At 37.9% G+C, this 16,626-nt stretch overlaps 1 protein-coding gene across 1 annotated transcript in view; it reads left to right on the top strand.

The window, feature by feature from the left end:
- Positions 1-15,583, top strand: part of LOC143514802 (chemokine-like protein TAFA-2) — a 42,881-nt gene extending 27,298 nt beyond the window's left edge. The window contains exons 4-6 of the mRNA XM_077006438.1: positions 4,578-4,702; positions 5,739-5,788; positions 14,163-15,583. Coding sequence (XP_076862553.1) covers positions 4,578-4,702; positions 5,739-5,768 — 155 coding nt within the window. The 3' untranslated portion in view covers positions 5,769-5,788; positions 14,163-15,583. The remainder of the gene's footprint in view (positions 1-4,577; positions 4,703-5,738; positions 5,789-14,162) is intronic.
- The last annotated feature ends 1,043 nt before the right edge of the window (positions 15,584-16,626 follow it).

Consider the following 16,626-nt stretch of genomic DNA (forward strand, 5'->3'; position numbering starts at 1 on the left):
AAGATGTTTTTTAATTCCATTTTAGATGGTATATTTTTCTTTAATTTCCCAGGCCTCTGCCACAGGGATCTCCATAGTGCCTAGAAGTGGTCTTCTGCATGCTCAAAGCAAATGACTGGATCTTCATCATCTATAGATTCATCATCTATAATATGAGCTGTCACACCAAGATAATTCTTGTTGCTAACAGAGGTCCAGTGATCCCCAGTCAGAGCCACATTTGTGGCGCTCTTCACAATAACCTGTTTTACTTCCCTTTCCTCATCATACAGCTGCTGGATTTTCTTCGGAAAAGTTAGACTATCGCATCGCCAAAATTCGAAAAAACTGGATGGAAAAGGGTTTTTCGCATAAACGATACGTATCATGCCTCAAATCATGTGGTTCTGTACATGATCGCGATGTAAAGATGGCAAATGCATGCAAAAACAGTTCTGGAGAGAGCAAAAATTTAATTTAACTTCTCCATGTATAGAAAAGAAAAAGAAAAAAATGTTTCAAAACCTCAACGTGCAAAAATGCGTAACTGCCAGATGGACGTAAAACCACTATTGTTTTGGCGTCCTCTCACGTGATCTAAAGTTTATTCGCACAATTGTAATGAATGGAAACAAGGCTTAATTCGCATTTTTTTCTGCCGAAACTTGGAAATTGCGCATTATTTTTTCGAAAGGTTTGGATGTGCAGCGCTTCTTGTAAGCCTTTATCTTCGACCACAGAGAGCGAACAACAATGCAAATAATATGACGCGTCATGTATAAACGCGTGCGGAGTCGCGCGCTGCGGTCACTCGCGAAAGTTTAATCCAGTCTTAATGGTCCAATGAAGGTAATTTAAAAACCAGGGGTGGGTTTCCCAAAACATTCTTAGCGCTAAGTACATCTTAACCTCGTACGTATGAACGAGGTTACGAAGTACTTAGCGCTAAGAACGTTTTGGGAAACTCACCCCAGGACATTTCCTCACTTAAAAAAAAACCCGCGACGACCGGGACAGGATGTGAAATACGGACATGTCCCGGGAAATACGGACGTTTGTTCACCATATCGTACTCGGAATACATTTAGCAGCTAAGTGATCATTACTGACCTGCGCATTAGCCCCAACATGTTTTGCGTTGAGGTGGTAACGAAGGGTGGAAGTGCTCCTGTGATAAGCGAACTCCTTCCTACATAAAGTGCAAATAACACTATTTTTGTTTGTACTTCCATCTGGAAGTTTCTTATATTTAAATTTCCCATTCTCGTGCACGGAGAAACATTCCACGGTGCAAAAGTGTCTCATGCGTTAAAATGCGTTAATATTTTTAGTGCGTTAATTTTCCTGTAATTAATTAATCGAAATTAACGCGTTAAAGTCCCACCACTAATATATATATATATATATATATATATATATATATATATATATATATATATATATATATATATATATGTTTGTCAGGGTACATGGGTATATTTGATAGTGAATTCATTCACACTCACAAACACTATTAATTTTTTTTATGGATTATATAAGATTTATAGGATTTTATTATTAAATCATTAATCGTGGTGTGTACTAAGGGCAGACTATAATATGCTTACTACCACCCAATCATTATTTTAAGATAATGTCTTTTCTTCTATAGGATTCTATAGAATAGCTCAAGAAACCACTTATTATACCCAATAATCCCAAATGATTTAATGGTGAAATTGCTTCTTGATCAGGGGTATAAATTATGTCCTTTTGTTTCGAGTATCTCATTTTCTGCAAGAGCTGAAGGTGCTACTGTGGAATAAGTGTGAAATCACACACACACACACACACACACACACACACACACACATATATATATATGCTGAAACTCTTCATCCCTCTTAGGAGCTTTGCTTATCAGGTATGTGCGAACATAGTCTTTCTTTTCTGCTGCATTCCACACTTGTTTTACTAATATGTCCTTGCACCTGATCTTGGACTGAATATCATATTTCTTTTGCTTTGTAAACATTTGTTTCCCATTTGACTTGTAATTGAAAGGTGACAACATTATTTAGGGTGAGCTACAATGCAACTAAAATAAAACAAGTTTTTGTATTTAAAGTGTGAGTGTGAAAGTCACATAAGGACAATAGTCTTATTAAAGGAAGGGATTTGTAAAGTGCTCTTAATAATAGGATTATGTGGGTCTGAATTTAGCTAATTGTATGTACATGAGCTTGTTTTCTGAAATGGTGATACTGAAACTGTTTGAGATGGTAGTGTGTGACAGCAAGTTGCAGTCTGTCGAAATGGTTTTCACTGAGAACACATCTTCCTTAGGAGTGTAGCATGCAAGACGGTTTGAACCTTGACTAATCATGTATCAGAACAGGATCATAAACAATTCACAACAGAGGGCAATATCAAACTGCTTTTGTTTCATATATCTCCAAAATGTCTGAAACTGCTATGAATAGTAGAACCGCACTGCTTAGACTGTTCAGTGCCCTGCAATTTGAGTGGCAATAAAGGGACGAAAATACGAGAATTAAGCTATTGGAGAACACCAGGATAAAACTTAGCCCCTCAGTACTGTCTGACCTATTCACTGACATTTTGGATCTGACATTCACCGCAAATTAAAGCGTCGTGCTAATGTGCTCGGTCAGGAGTGCACTGCAGGTAATCTTGAACAAATGACCAGCACTTAACCTTTTCATTATACCCAGTACATATTTAGATATTACACCTTTTCTCTGAACTGGATGGTAAAATGAGCTCATATACATGCTTGTGGTTCTCTGATGTGAATCACTGAAAGATACAGTCACACCCTCATGAAGTATCTCAAGTGTGGCAAGCTTCTTGCTTACTGGCATACATAACAGGCACAAAAATCATAAAGTGATTGCCACAATCACAATGCCAGAGCAGCCCTCTGCTCAAAATGTTGCTATAATCTCCTACTGTGTTGTATAAAGTATTAGAGACCCATACTTGAGTAAAAGTACAAGTACACTATCAAAAAATTGACTTGAGTAGAAGTTGAAGTGTTCTTTAAAAACTTTACTTAAGTAGTTGTAGAGAAGTATTCAGCATTTTTTGTACTTAAGTATTGCAAGTAGTTTATTCTAAAATTTATTACTCAAGTACTGAAAGTAAAAAGTACAAGTATTGTGTTTTTTTAATTAATTAAAGAAAGCCATCAAAGTTTGATTATCAATTGTTTTTAAATATCACTTACAAATCAAAGATGACAAAGACCACAAATACAAGTGTTCTGTATGTACAAATAAGTAGCAACTTAAAAAACTGTGCTTAACACTTCATACACGAAAAACAGATAACCTATGTCGTAGGTTTGACGCAGAAGTACAAGTTTGCCTTAATTTAGCTGAGAAAACGAGGTGTATTTTGTATGTAAAATCCATCCATCAGATTCTAAGGGTGAGCCTACTGCCCTGCGTTTACCCTCAATAAATGCCCCCTATAAAAACACTATACTATAAAAATGGGCATATGATTAGTCAGCATGAAAAGAGACACTTCTTACTGTTGCTAAAAACACAACTCAACGTGACATCGCCTCTATGATTGCCAGCTAATGTTAAGTGAATACTGCAGCACGTCATGAACATAATTAGGTTAGTTAGCTAAGATATCTAACCTAACTAGCGCTTACTGACAGCTAAAGCTGGTGTGTCTTCTGTGCGTTATATTTATAACTTACATTGATGTTTCTTCAAGTTCGAAGGTGAATTTTTGAAGGCCAATATTTCACCCTCTTTAGAGAGGCAGAGATGGCACTTCATCATATAGGAATTTACTTTCTCTCCAGCAAACGCAAACACTGTCTCTAGGTAGGGCCAGGGTGGTCTCCTTCCTCACCCTAACCGCCATGATCACTCGATGTTGAAGGTGTGGAAGGTGCCAATATATGTACATTAAAACGCCAACAAGCTTATTATGCAACACTTAACTTCTGCTGTTACCAAACACTCTTTAATGAGATAAAAAGCGAATTATTTGGAATAATTTAGAGTATATGTGTATTTGTATAAATATGTAAATTAAGGTGCTGAAGGTGCTGGAAAATACTGAAAATGGACCTTCAAAGTTCCGTACAAGTGCGTGAATTCAACCTTGTAACTTCGCACGCACAAAAAGTCATGACGTGTCAAGTGAACCTAGATTACGAAGCTCAAGTGTTCAGTGAAGGCAGCAGCAGAGTAAACGAGACGCGACCGGAGCATGCGCAGTTTTCTCATAAGACAGCCTGATCGCTTGACCCGGTGACAGTGCCAGCTAACATGTTTATAATTGTAACGAGTAACTATACAGCATGTAAAAAATTTATCGGAGTAAAAGTATTAAACTGATGGAAAATATGTAGTGAAGTAAAAGTGGAAGTAGGAGAAAAAAATTATACTCCAGTAAAGTACAGATACAGCATTTTAGTACTTAAGTACAGTAGTGAAGTAGTTCTACTTCGTTACTATATAACTCTGATCTCCTATCAGCTTACATTCTTTTGTATCAGGGATTGTAATGTCATGCATGACCTGCATGAAGTTGATGTGTATATTTGGATCAAAACACCTGTTCTCCTACAGCCTCCATAGTGGAGCAGAAGTGGTGGTGTCAGATGCACCCATGTCTGGATGGAGAGGAGTGTAAGGTTCTGCCTGATCTTACTGGCTGGAGTTGTGCCATAGGGAACAAGATCAAGACCACAAAGGTACATTAGGGTACATCAACATCAAAGGATGATGTAACAATCGTGTTTAAAGGAATTATACAAATGTGATGAACTGCAATATTGAATCAAAATATCATAAAGTGTAAAAATAATTATTCTATATATAGAATTATTTTATGCCTTTAAGATATTTATAATTTACATGTGTGGGCATTTCGGAGTATAGATATAATGATAATTATTGCCATGTTATCCTTTTTGTTCCTTATTCTCATATCTTTTTCTTTATGTTTTGTTCTCTCACATTTCCATCTCCCTGTTTGAACTGAGTATAATTTAATTTAAGAGTTATGAATCTGGGCTCTTGCTTTAGTAATTAAAGTCAGTTTATTGTCATGACAGACAAAACATGAAGCAGATTTTAGCACATTAGATATAGTTTTGGATCTCGTTACAGTGATAAGATGTAATCTAATTTCAGTTTCAAATTAAAAGCAGTCAAAGAGATCCTTCCCTGATGACCTAGAGGAGGCTTCACACACCCACATCCTAACTGTATTACTGAAAGGAGATTCCACATGAACCACAGCAGCACGACCTCTGCTGACACCTCTGTTGACACCTATTTCAGCGGTCTGTCTGAAACACCTGTTCTGACCTTACTGAGAGCGTGAGGCTTTTAGCCTGGGTAATGGCATTAAAACATAGAGCTAGGATGCCACTTCTCTTAATGCCCATAAACTGACATACCAGTTACTTTAATTAGAACCTTTTAATAGTAAGCTGATGCCAGTGTCCTTGTCCTAGTTATGAAGACTGTACGGCTTTACTCCTGCTCTATCTATCAATTATTTAAACTGCCACATCAAACCTGTGTGGAGCCTAATTATTGATCCTGGGAATCTTAAAGCTTAAAGCAGGGCATATGTCCCTGGCTATTGTTGTTTGTGGTGGTTTAATATCGATCCAATGGTAAAACATATAAACCTCAATAGAAGGTATTTCTTTCATTCTCTATGAAATATTAAACTAATATCATTTCCTCCTTTCATTTCCCATCTAACCTTCGGAGCAGATCTCCCCGGACCGCGACCAGGTTTGGTAACCCCTGGAAACCGGATACAGGTCAGGCTGCACCTCACTACACATTCTGAGAGGTCTGAGTGGGACTGATGGTTCCATGGCTGCTGGCTGCAGAGTTGCGTTCTGAGTCTGCAGGAGCGACTGGGTGTACTCACCTGTCTGGGAGTACTCACCTGTCCACACCTGCCTACTTCACCCCTGTACCTGCCAGCCTGCTGATCCAAAGTCTGATCTCATTTTACAGCATGCACCCCACTGTTTTATGTGTACAAATAAGAGGATGCTCTGTTTAATACAGAGTAAAAAACGGGTCAATCAGACATCCACAGAAATCTTTTTCCATGGGTGCATTAAGCTACTGCTCTGTTATCAGGTAATCAGGGGCACTATATATAAAATAACAGCTACATATTTAAATCTTTCCCTGGACTAGCAGCTTTGCCCTCTGCCCAGCTCGCCTCCTCCTTCCAGCATGAAATAACTAAAGAATTAACCCTGCACTACATGGAACTTTATCAGATCCCACAGGTACACAGTCCTCTAATGGCCCACCACCATCTCTGTTTAAAAAAATGCTTATATTTAGCATAATGATCTGGTTTTTAAATCAGTTATCCCTGAAGTGATGTTATGTGTTTGAGTACAAATGACCTTGACAACACTGATTATTACCCATAAGGGATGTGTTTTCTACGGTATGATGTTTTGTTTGTTTTGTTTAGGGTCCTTGTCCAGCTGACAGTGGAGGCGTCTTTATTTTGTATATTTAAAATTTTAGCTTGTCTTAGCAGAAAGGAAGAGAGATCAGCTTTGTCTTCTTTTTACATATTACCATTCCTCAGTTCAATCATATTGTCAAATAAATCTGGAATTAGCAGCTCATTAATCTTGCTGACAGAGAGGAATGTAAAGCACTTCGTATGGCGGGAGGACAGGGGCAGAATCGCAGTCTGTAGCAATGCATTTTCTGCCTGGAATTATGCAAAGTAGTGTTGTTAACCTAAATATGAGCCTGCTGGGTGTGTTGATATGACTTTCTTGGAAAAGAAATGTATTTGTATATTGGAAAGCCTGTTTTTTCAGATAAAAATCTGAAAATATAGGTTAAGACTATGTCTTATTTCTTATATCAAAAGGTGTGGGTACGGGTGTGAATCTCTGTGTGTGTATGTATATATATATATATATATATATATATATATATATATATATATATATATATATATATATATATATATATATTAATTATAGGTGTATTCAACTAAAGATTTTCATAGTCGAATCTGATTTGACAGATTTTCCCTTTAGTCGAATCAGGGGTTTTTTTTTCTAGAGCGCCTTAAACGGGATCCCGTTTTTATTCAGGACTTTTTTCCACTTAAAAGAAAAAACCTAAAACACTCAGATAAATGAATTGTGACGGGCAGGGTGAGCGAAACAAAATGGAAGCGATCACACCAAGTCTCAGGGAAAACAGACAGCTCAATGGGGTTGAGATCTGGTGACTGCGCTGGCCACTCCATTACCGATAAAACACCAGCTGCCTGCTTCTTCTCTAAATAGTTTGTGCATAATTTGGAGGTGTGCTTTGGGTCATTGTCCTGTTGCAGGAAGAAATTGGCTCCAATCAAGCGCTGTCCACAGGGTATGGCATGGTGTTGCAAAATGGAGTGATAGCCTTCCTTATTCAAAATCCCTTTTAACTTGTTCAAATCTCCCACTTTACCAGCACCAAAGCAACCCCAGACCATCACATTACCTCCACCATGTTTGATAGATGGTGTCAGGCAGCCCCGTCGACAGGGGGGGACAACCGGGTCTGTTGTCCCGGGCCCTAGGGCCAGGGGGGCCCATCAAAGAGCCCAGCAATTTATTTTTTATTTAAAGTCTATAATTTTTAAATAATCTTGAAATCTTTCATTAATATAAAATTATGTACTCATAATAAGCTCAATGGCTCAAATATATATGTTTTTTACCTATCTGCATATTTTCCATTAAGTGTATACACCCCCGCCTCCCACTGGAAAATGGTTTGATCCAGCACCGACTGTAGCCGGCCAGTATCCGCCCAACAGCGGGAAAATCAGTGGTGGATAGTTAAAGTAAATACAGAAATTTGGAGCGCAGAAAAGAAAGGAAAAACATTTACCTGACGAATTTTAAAGTTGCATTGTGTTCCAGGTTTGAAAAGTGCTGGAATTTAGGGTAAAGTACTTGAAAATGCTTGAAATTGTAACTACTTCGTTTCACAACAAATAGCTGTCTGACTGAACAGTTCTCGTGAAGACGTTAAGATTGGGCGTTTTGAAAATAAACAACCATTAAATAATGTGATAAAAAGCGAATTATTTCGAATCATTTCGAGTATATGTATAAATATTTAACTTAATTAAGTTTAACGTGCTGGAAAATATTGAAATGGACCTTTAAAGTGACGTTTAATTCCACCTTATAAAGGTATATGAACCCTACAAACATGACTTTGTTCATTGCGCAGAAGCGCGGCGCGCGCGAAGTTACAAAATTCGAGAGGTGTACGACCTCGCGAACCGACAGCGCGCGAAACCCTCGCGCACGGGCGGAGCCACTGCGATTACGTCATTTTCGCGCGAACCCTCGCGCTGGGGGGGGGGGGGGGGGGGGGGTACATGAATCTTTCTTGTCCCGGGCCCCAGCAAGACTGTCAACGGGCCTGGTGTCAGGCACTTTTCCAGCATCTTTTCAGTTGTTTTGCGTCTCATAAATGTTCGTCTGTGTGATCCAAACACCTCAAACTTTGATTGATCTGTCCATAACACTTTTTTCCAATCTTCCTCTGTCCAATGTCTGTGTTCTTTTGCCCATATTAATCTTTTTCTTTTATTAGCCAGTCTCAGATATGGCTTTTTCTTTGCCACTCTGCCCTGAAGGCCAGCATCCCGGAGTCGCCTCTTCACTGTAGACGTTGATACTGGCGTTTTGTGGGTACTATTTAATGAAGCTGCCAGTTGAGGACCTGTGAGGCGTAGATTTTTCAAACTGGAGACTCTAATGTACTTGTCTTCTTGCTCAGTTGTGCAGTGGGGCCTTCCACTTCTCCTACTCTGGTTAGAGCCTGTCTGTGCTCTCCTCTGAAGGGAGTAGTACACACCATTGTAGGAAATCTTCAGTTTCTTGGCAATGTCTCGCATGGAATAGACTTCATTTCTCAGAACAAGAATAGACTGTCGAGTTTCAATTGAAAGTTGTTTTTTTCTGGCCATTTTGTGAGTTTAATCGAACCAACAATTGTAATGCTCCAGATTCTCAACTAGCTTAAAGGAAGGTTAGTTTTATAGCTTCTCTAATCAGCAAAACTGTTTTCAGCTGTGCTAACCTACTTGCACAAGGGTTTTCAAGGGTTTTCAAAATATCCAATAGCCTCCTTACAGAGTTAGCAAACACAATGTACCATTAGAACACTGGAGTGATGGTTGTTGGAAATAGGTTTCCATACATCTGTGTAGATATTGCATTAAAAAAAAGATGTTTACAGCCAGAATAGTCATTTACCACATTAATAATGTATAGAGTGTATTTTTGATGCATTTAATGTTAGCTAAATTGAAAAAAAAAACTGCTTTTCTTTCAAAAATAAGAACATTTCTAAGTGACCCCAAACTTTTGAACGGTAGTGTATATATATATATATATATATATATATATATATATATATATATATATATATATATATATATATATATATATATATATATACTAGTGGTGGGACTTTAATGCGATAATTTCGATTAATTAATTACATGGAAATTAACAAACTAAATAAATTAACGCATTTTATTGCATTTAACGCATGAGACACATTTGCACCGTGGAATGTTTCTCAGTGCACGAGTTCCAGGCATACAGATTATATGGACGCACAGATGAGCATGATAGAGATGACTGAAGAGGCTACGCTGGTGTATGGGAAATTTAAATAAGAAACTTCCAGATGGAAGTACAAATAAAAATAGTGTTCATTGCACTTTATGCAGGAAGGAGTTCAATTATCATGGGAGCACTTCCACCCTTCATTACCACTTCAACGCAAAACATGTTGGAGCTAACGCGCAGGTCAGTAATGATAACTTGCTGGAGGTCATTTTGCAGGACTCTGGCACTGCTCCTCATTTTCCACCTTGCACAAAGGAGGAGTTAGTGCTGCTGGGTTGTAGCCCTCCTACGGCACCCTCCATGTCTCCTGGTCTACTGGCCTTTCTCCTGGTGTCTGCTCTATGCTCTGGACACTGCTGACAGACACAGCAAACCTTCTTCCCACAGCTTGCATAGATGTCCTATCCTGGATGAGCTGCACTACCTGAGCAACTTCTGTGGGTTGTAGACACCTCATCATGCTACCTCTATGGTGAAAGAACTGATAAAATCCAAAGTGACCAAAACGTCAGCCCGAAAGGATGAGAACAAAGAAAAGGGCTGTGGTCACCACACCACTAGCAGAACCATTCCTTTATAAGGGGTGTCTTGCTAATTGCTCCTCATTGTCTGTTCCAACAGCAGGTGAAATTGATTCACAATCAGTGTTGCTTCCTAATTGAACATGTTGGTTTCACAGAAGTGTGGTTGACTCGGAGTTACACACACACACACACACACACACACGCACACACACACTGCCATATATATATATATATATATATATGGCAGTGTTAGTATATATATATATATATATATATATATATACTGACACTGACAAAATGCATGAGCATGTTGGCCCATAATTAAAACAAAATTACAGTTCGCTTGATGATTTCTTCTGTAGCATGTTTGTTCACCCTCCACTAAAATTAATTACTGTCTACACCAGTGTTTGTGTGTTTGGGTGGGTTGTGTTTTTTTTGTCCTAGTGGAGCAAAACTAAACACATTTTACTCCATTGTCATTACAATCAGATACACTTTTTGAAAGAAACATACATCATTCTTCAATGTAATCATAATTTCTCATGCCATCTTTTGCAAGGATTTGACAGATACAAATGTAAGTACAATAGTATGTTCTATTTAGTCACCCACCATTTAGCTGGATGTTGTCTACATTAGGGATGCACCGAAATGAAAATTCTTAGCCGAAACCGAAAACCGAAAATGAGGAAACCAAGGCCGAAAACCGAAACACCGAAATTCATTATGCCAATTATTAGTAACATTGGATTTATGGCTAACCTCACTAAAATCAAGGCATTGCTATTCAAAGAATCAACTACAAAATTTGATTTGTAAATATTTATTTAGCACTGACATTACAGTAATGCATAGGCCTATTATAAAATAAAATTAGTGGTGGGCCGTTAACGGCGATACCGCTGACAACGGCCGACCACTAATTAAATTAAAGACTGTTTTTATCTGAGAGGATAAATATATGTATTTTATACGAGTTAAATTTAATTATAACTGACTGGCCTGAAAGATAAATATAAATTCTCTCATAAAAACGTGACGTGAGTTGCAACAACATTAAACAGCTCAGGTAAACACACTTCTGAGAAATGTTGTCTGCTCGGCAAAACATAACAGGGCTCAATGTGCTCTATTAGCCTACGAAATCCCTACGACAGAGAACGGCTGATCGTCTAAGGCACATATGTCAAAGTCAAGGCCCGCGGGCCAGATCCGGCCCGCGAATTGATTATCTATGGCCCCCTGGATGATATTTAATTACTATTAGAACCGGCCCGCAGGCCACAGCCGCCCGCTGGTGTTTTGCACGCACAAACACTACATTCCCCACAATGCAACGGTAGCCCGCGAAGTCACTGCAGCGCACACAAGCGGCAAAGGTCCGCTCGGCGAAAATGACGTAATCGCAGTGGCTCCGCCCGTGGGCGAGGGCGTCGCGCGCTGTCGATTCGCGAGGTCGTGCACCTCTCGAATTTTGTAACGTTGTGCGCACCAGCACGTTAAACTTAATTAAGTTAAATTTTTATACATATATTCGAAATGATTCGACATAATTCGCTTTTATTCACATTATTTAATGGTTGTTTATTTTCAAAACGCCCAATCTTAACGTCTTCACGTTCTCTCATGTTTCGTCCTGGAATTACAAGAGGCTCGTATTTGTTAACTGTTCAGTCAGACAGATATTTGTTGTGAAACGAAGTAGTTACAATTTCAAGCATTTTCAAGTACTTTAGCCTAAATTCCAGCACTTTTCAAACCTTTATTACTTTATTCATTTAATGTACAGGACATGTTTTCTTTGAAGGAAGTTTGTTTTTATCTGTTTGCTTGTTGAAAATTTTTTTCACTTGAAATTACTGACAGATCCATAAGAAAGTATTGCTTTATTCATTTAAGCATTAAATAATAAACACTGTGTTAGGTCTTGGTTCAATAGGCTATGTGCAATCATTTCAATGTTTTAATAAACATTGAACCAGTCCGGCCCTCGGCTTGTAGCAAATTTGGTTTTTTGGCCCTCGGTGCATTTGACTTTGACATCCCTGGTCTAAGGCAACGAGTTCCATAATTTTTGGTGTAATGTCCTTTGCCTCGGCGCCATCACTGGAAAACTTTTTTGCTAGCTTTATCCAAATAAGCGCGTGCAGGTGGCGATTTTTGCTTGCGTCATCACAGCACATTGTTTCGGCCGTGTTGTTTCGGTGATTAAAGTATTTCGGCCGAAAACCGAAAATGCAAATTTAAGCCATTTCGGCTGAAAATTTTCAGAGGCCGAATTTTCGGTGCATCCCCAATTGCTATGTTGTGTTTCTCTGAAGTTTGTGGATGTAGTTTCTCAAGAATTCACAGCATTTATTTAATCAGAGCCTTGTTACTGGAATTCAGGAATTTCCCTCTGGGATCGATCGATCTATCTATCTATCTATCTATCTATCTATCTATCTATCTATCTATCTATCGAGATGAGCGCCACAAATGTGGCTCTGACTGGGGATCACTGGACCTCTGTTAGCAACAAGAATTATCTTGGTGTGACAGATCATATTATAGATGATGAATGGAAGATCCAGTCATTTGCTTTGAACATGCAGAACACCACTTCTAGGCACTATGGAGATGCCTGTGTAGAGGACTTTATCGCTGTGGCAGAGGCCTGGGATATTAAAAAAATCTTTTTTTTTATCTGGTGGAAAAATAAACAAGATGTTGAAGTTTATGCTTATGTTCATTGATTCATTCATCATTCAAACTTAAATTAATATTTCTCATGTTAAATATTGAAATGCGATTAAAATGTGATTAATTTCGATTAATTACAACGCTTTGATATATATATATATATCAAAGCGTTGTAATTAATCGAAATTAATCACATTTTAATCGCATTTCAATATGATATATATATATATATATATATATATATATATATATATATATATATATAAATGTATATTAAATGTAGGGCTGTGTAGGGCTATAAATGTAGGGCTGTGATTGTTGTGAAGGTGTTTCTTAACTTTCCATTATAAAACTGAGCAAAAGCAGGTCAATGCCATGAATGCAGAAGGATAGCGCAATCCAACGGCAGAGCTGGTAGTGATCGCTCACGGTGTGGACTGGCAGCTGCAGGTGGGCGTCTGTGGGCCTTAAATAGGGACAAACACAAACAAGGTATAGGTGGATATGATTAGTGAACTGGACATTGTGGAAGTAGGCAGGGTGTACGTGTGTGTGAATCAGTGGGCGTGTCCCTCTGAATGGATGCCTGGCACATCGTGACTGACATATCCAAGGGCTGCCCACACAGTAACTGCCAACATGTTTTCACATTGGTTCCTCACCCTGAGTTTCTATACAGGGTGAGTAAATCCCACAAAAGGAGGAAGGTTGAAAGGTTTCACTATATCTACACCTTAAAAAAACAAAACCAAAAAAACACAAGTGTGAATTCAACTTACATGGTGTTCATCACAGCAGTTTCCGAGTTATCACAACAGTGAAAACACACATGCCAGCCAGTTGTCAGCAGAGAGGTAGCCCCTGCTCTGTTGTACTCTTGCACAGTCCAGGAATTTACAAAAAGAAATAAATAAATGCACAAATATGGCAGAAGCAAGAGTGTGTGGGCACATAGTGTGGAGCCATGCTGGAGATCATGGCTCTCAGACAGCAGCTCTGGCAGTGCATGGTGTGTGTCATCCCTGTATCTCCACCAGTCATTTAATCTCTCCAGTGTCCAAACCTTGGTTGCATGGCCCAGAGGACGGGGGGGGGGGGGGGGGTTCTGGTATGTGAGAGGCCACAATGACGCTGTGACCGTACAGCTCCCAGATGTGAAGTTTTCCAAACAATACGAGTTAGTGCGTTGGTGTGTGTGGATGTTGTGGTTATTGTTGTGACACATTGCTGCCGCTGCATTATTCACAGACAACCTAGGCTGATATGAACTGAAAATGTTATGTGTGTTTCAGGTTGCCTGAGAACGCTCCTGCAAGTAACAATGTGGATCTTTCTCCGCACATCTGACTCTGGATGGCACCGAGCACATTTCAATGCTACTATGTATTTTGTCCCTTCAGCTTTGTACAGCTTGTAGTGGATTACAGAAGTTAGTACTGCTTACCGTTTTGCTTAGTTTCAGGTTTTCTATGGATTCACAGCATGACAGGAAAAGCAAAGGGGGCACCCATTTTGCTCCAGTTAAATTTTAAAAAGTGTCATTTAGTCCATCTGATGTACCAGAAATGTAAATTGACTAATGGGACACAGGACTGTATAGAGCTGCAATAATATTCATGGACTTTGTTTCTGTAGGTCAAAGGGCCTTGATTTTCTGATATGAGTGCTCATGTGACCCAATGTTAAGTTATGCATTAATGCATATGGTTTAAATATTAAATATATAACTGAATATATATATATAGTTACCATAACATAATATATAATTGTTTATGATTGTATATTTCCAACAGCAGCTTGGATGTAAGCTTAGATGGCTAATCGCTGAAATTTTAAATTGTAAAGAAATGTTACATATATGTTCTCAAATGTTTTGCTTTTGTAATTTATGTTGACATCACAACTTTACATGAACTTAACATAAACTGTAATTTAATTTAAGTTATAACAAGTATATCTGATAATCTTCAACCTCTTAAAACAATAAATTAATCTAATACATTTTAGAATGTTTTTATGCATCATTGCATACATAAAAATATAGAGAGCCTCATTTTGCCTGCCTTTTTGATCATGCAACATGTAACTTTTCAAAATGACAATTTCAAAATACTATTTCATATGCGTATAGATGGCAAGAGACAAAATTCAACTTTGCCATTTTGATCAATTAATTTTGAGGTCACCCAGCAATGTATAAAAGCATACTGTAATACTATAGTGCTTAAGACAGAGAATACTGTACCTTATACAGAGAACTGAACATCAAAGAATACTCCAGGTCTCAGTGAGTTTTCATATGCTGGAAAAAACAACAGAGTGATTTTCACTTCACTGGCCTGCCCCCATTTTAACTTTAAATATCAACAGCATTACATTATCAAACAAAATTTTCAATAAACATCAGAATTATGTCACAGAATGCGCATTTTATTTAAAGTGCCTTTTAAGATGTTCATGTTTAAATGGTTATTAAAGGATAAAACAATCGGCTAAGGCATTCAAATTCAAGGTGATTTAAATTTTAATAAAACCACAATAAAAAAGAACATTAACACATGCCTGTACTCCATTATGGTTCTGTCTGTCTGTATGTCCATGTTTGTATATTTTACTGCACTAATGAAACGGTCAAAGAACCTAGGAACAAATAAGGAAGTGACAACAAGCAAAAAAGAGAAAAGAGGGAGGAAGGAGATGAAGGGAGTGCCCAGGGGTGGCAGCTTTTAGAGGAGAGAAATGAAAGAGCATGGTGTTTCTGTTTGGAGCAACATTTGGGAGAAGTGTATTATATCAAATATACGTGGAGACAGGTGACACTACAGTCTGAAGAGTCTACTCTGGAGTGTGTCTTTTCCTTCTGTTCAGGAGTCTGTCTCGGAAAAGATGAGACAACCCAAATCAGGTTGCTCTTGCATACTGTAGCTTTTCAGGTGAGTTTCAATAAAAAAAGATGTCAGTTTCAGAAGATTCAGTGTGTGGTCTTTGCACCATTTTTGTGGCATGCTTCAAATAACCTAAAAAAATACTTGATTAAAACCAACCCTGCAGCAACGTAGTGGGTGAACACTGCACCTACCCAACACTGAGTTAAAATAGCTCAGTCCTTTAGGGCTCGGGGTCAACCCTGCACACTGCATCATTCTCTTCAAATGCTGTGTTATTTCAAGAAGACTCTTTACTTAGAATGAGCAAAATATTTGATTTACCTAACCAGAAATAGTATGTTGATCATTAGAGTCAATTATTAGAATTTGTATGTTAAATCAGATGTGAAAAATTTATTGGTACCCTAAATGTAACCTAACTACATAAATAATCGTTATAAATTAAGATATTTAAAATATATATTAAAATCTATATATATATATATATATATATATATATATATATATATATATATATAATCTATTATATATATATATATATATATATATATATATATATATATATATATATATATATATATATATAAGTACATCATATAGTCTCTGAGTATGTGGGCCAAGTGACCAACTATGCACGTTGTACAAACTCTCAACAACTATTTACAAAGTTCCAGTATCTCTTTCGTAATAAAATGAATCATATTTCCCTCTTTTATTAAAATGAGTTGAACCATGGTATTTTATCCGCACAGCTAAATGCTTTATAACGGACCTTTCAGCCACCACCAGTTCAAATAATCACTGGTCAGCTAACCACACAGCCGCTGCTGACAAGAAATTATTCAGGTTGCAATTCTGAACACAGCAA

Source organism: Brachyhypopomus gauderio, chromosome 5 (assembly GCF_052324685.1).
Source record: "Brachyhypopomus gauderio isolate BG-103 chromosome 5, BGAUD_0.2, whole genome shotgun sequence".
Classification (NCBI taxonomy): Eukaryota; Metazoa; Chordata; class Actinopteri; order Gymnotiformes; family Hypopomidae; genus Brachyhypopomus; species Brachyhypopomus gauderio.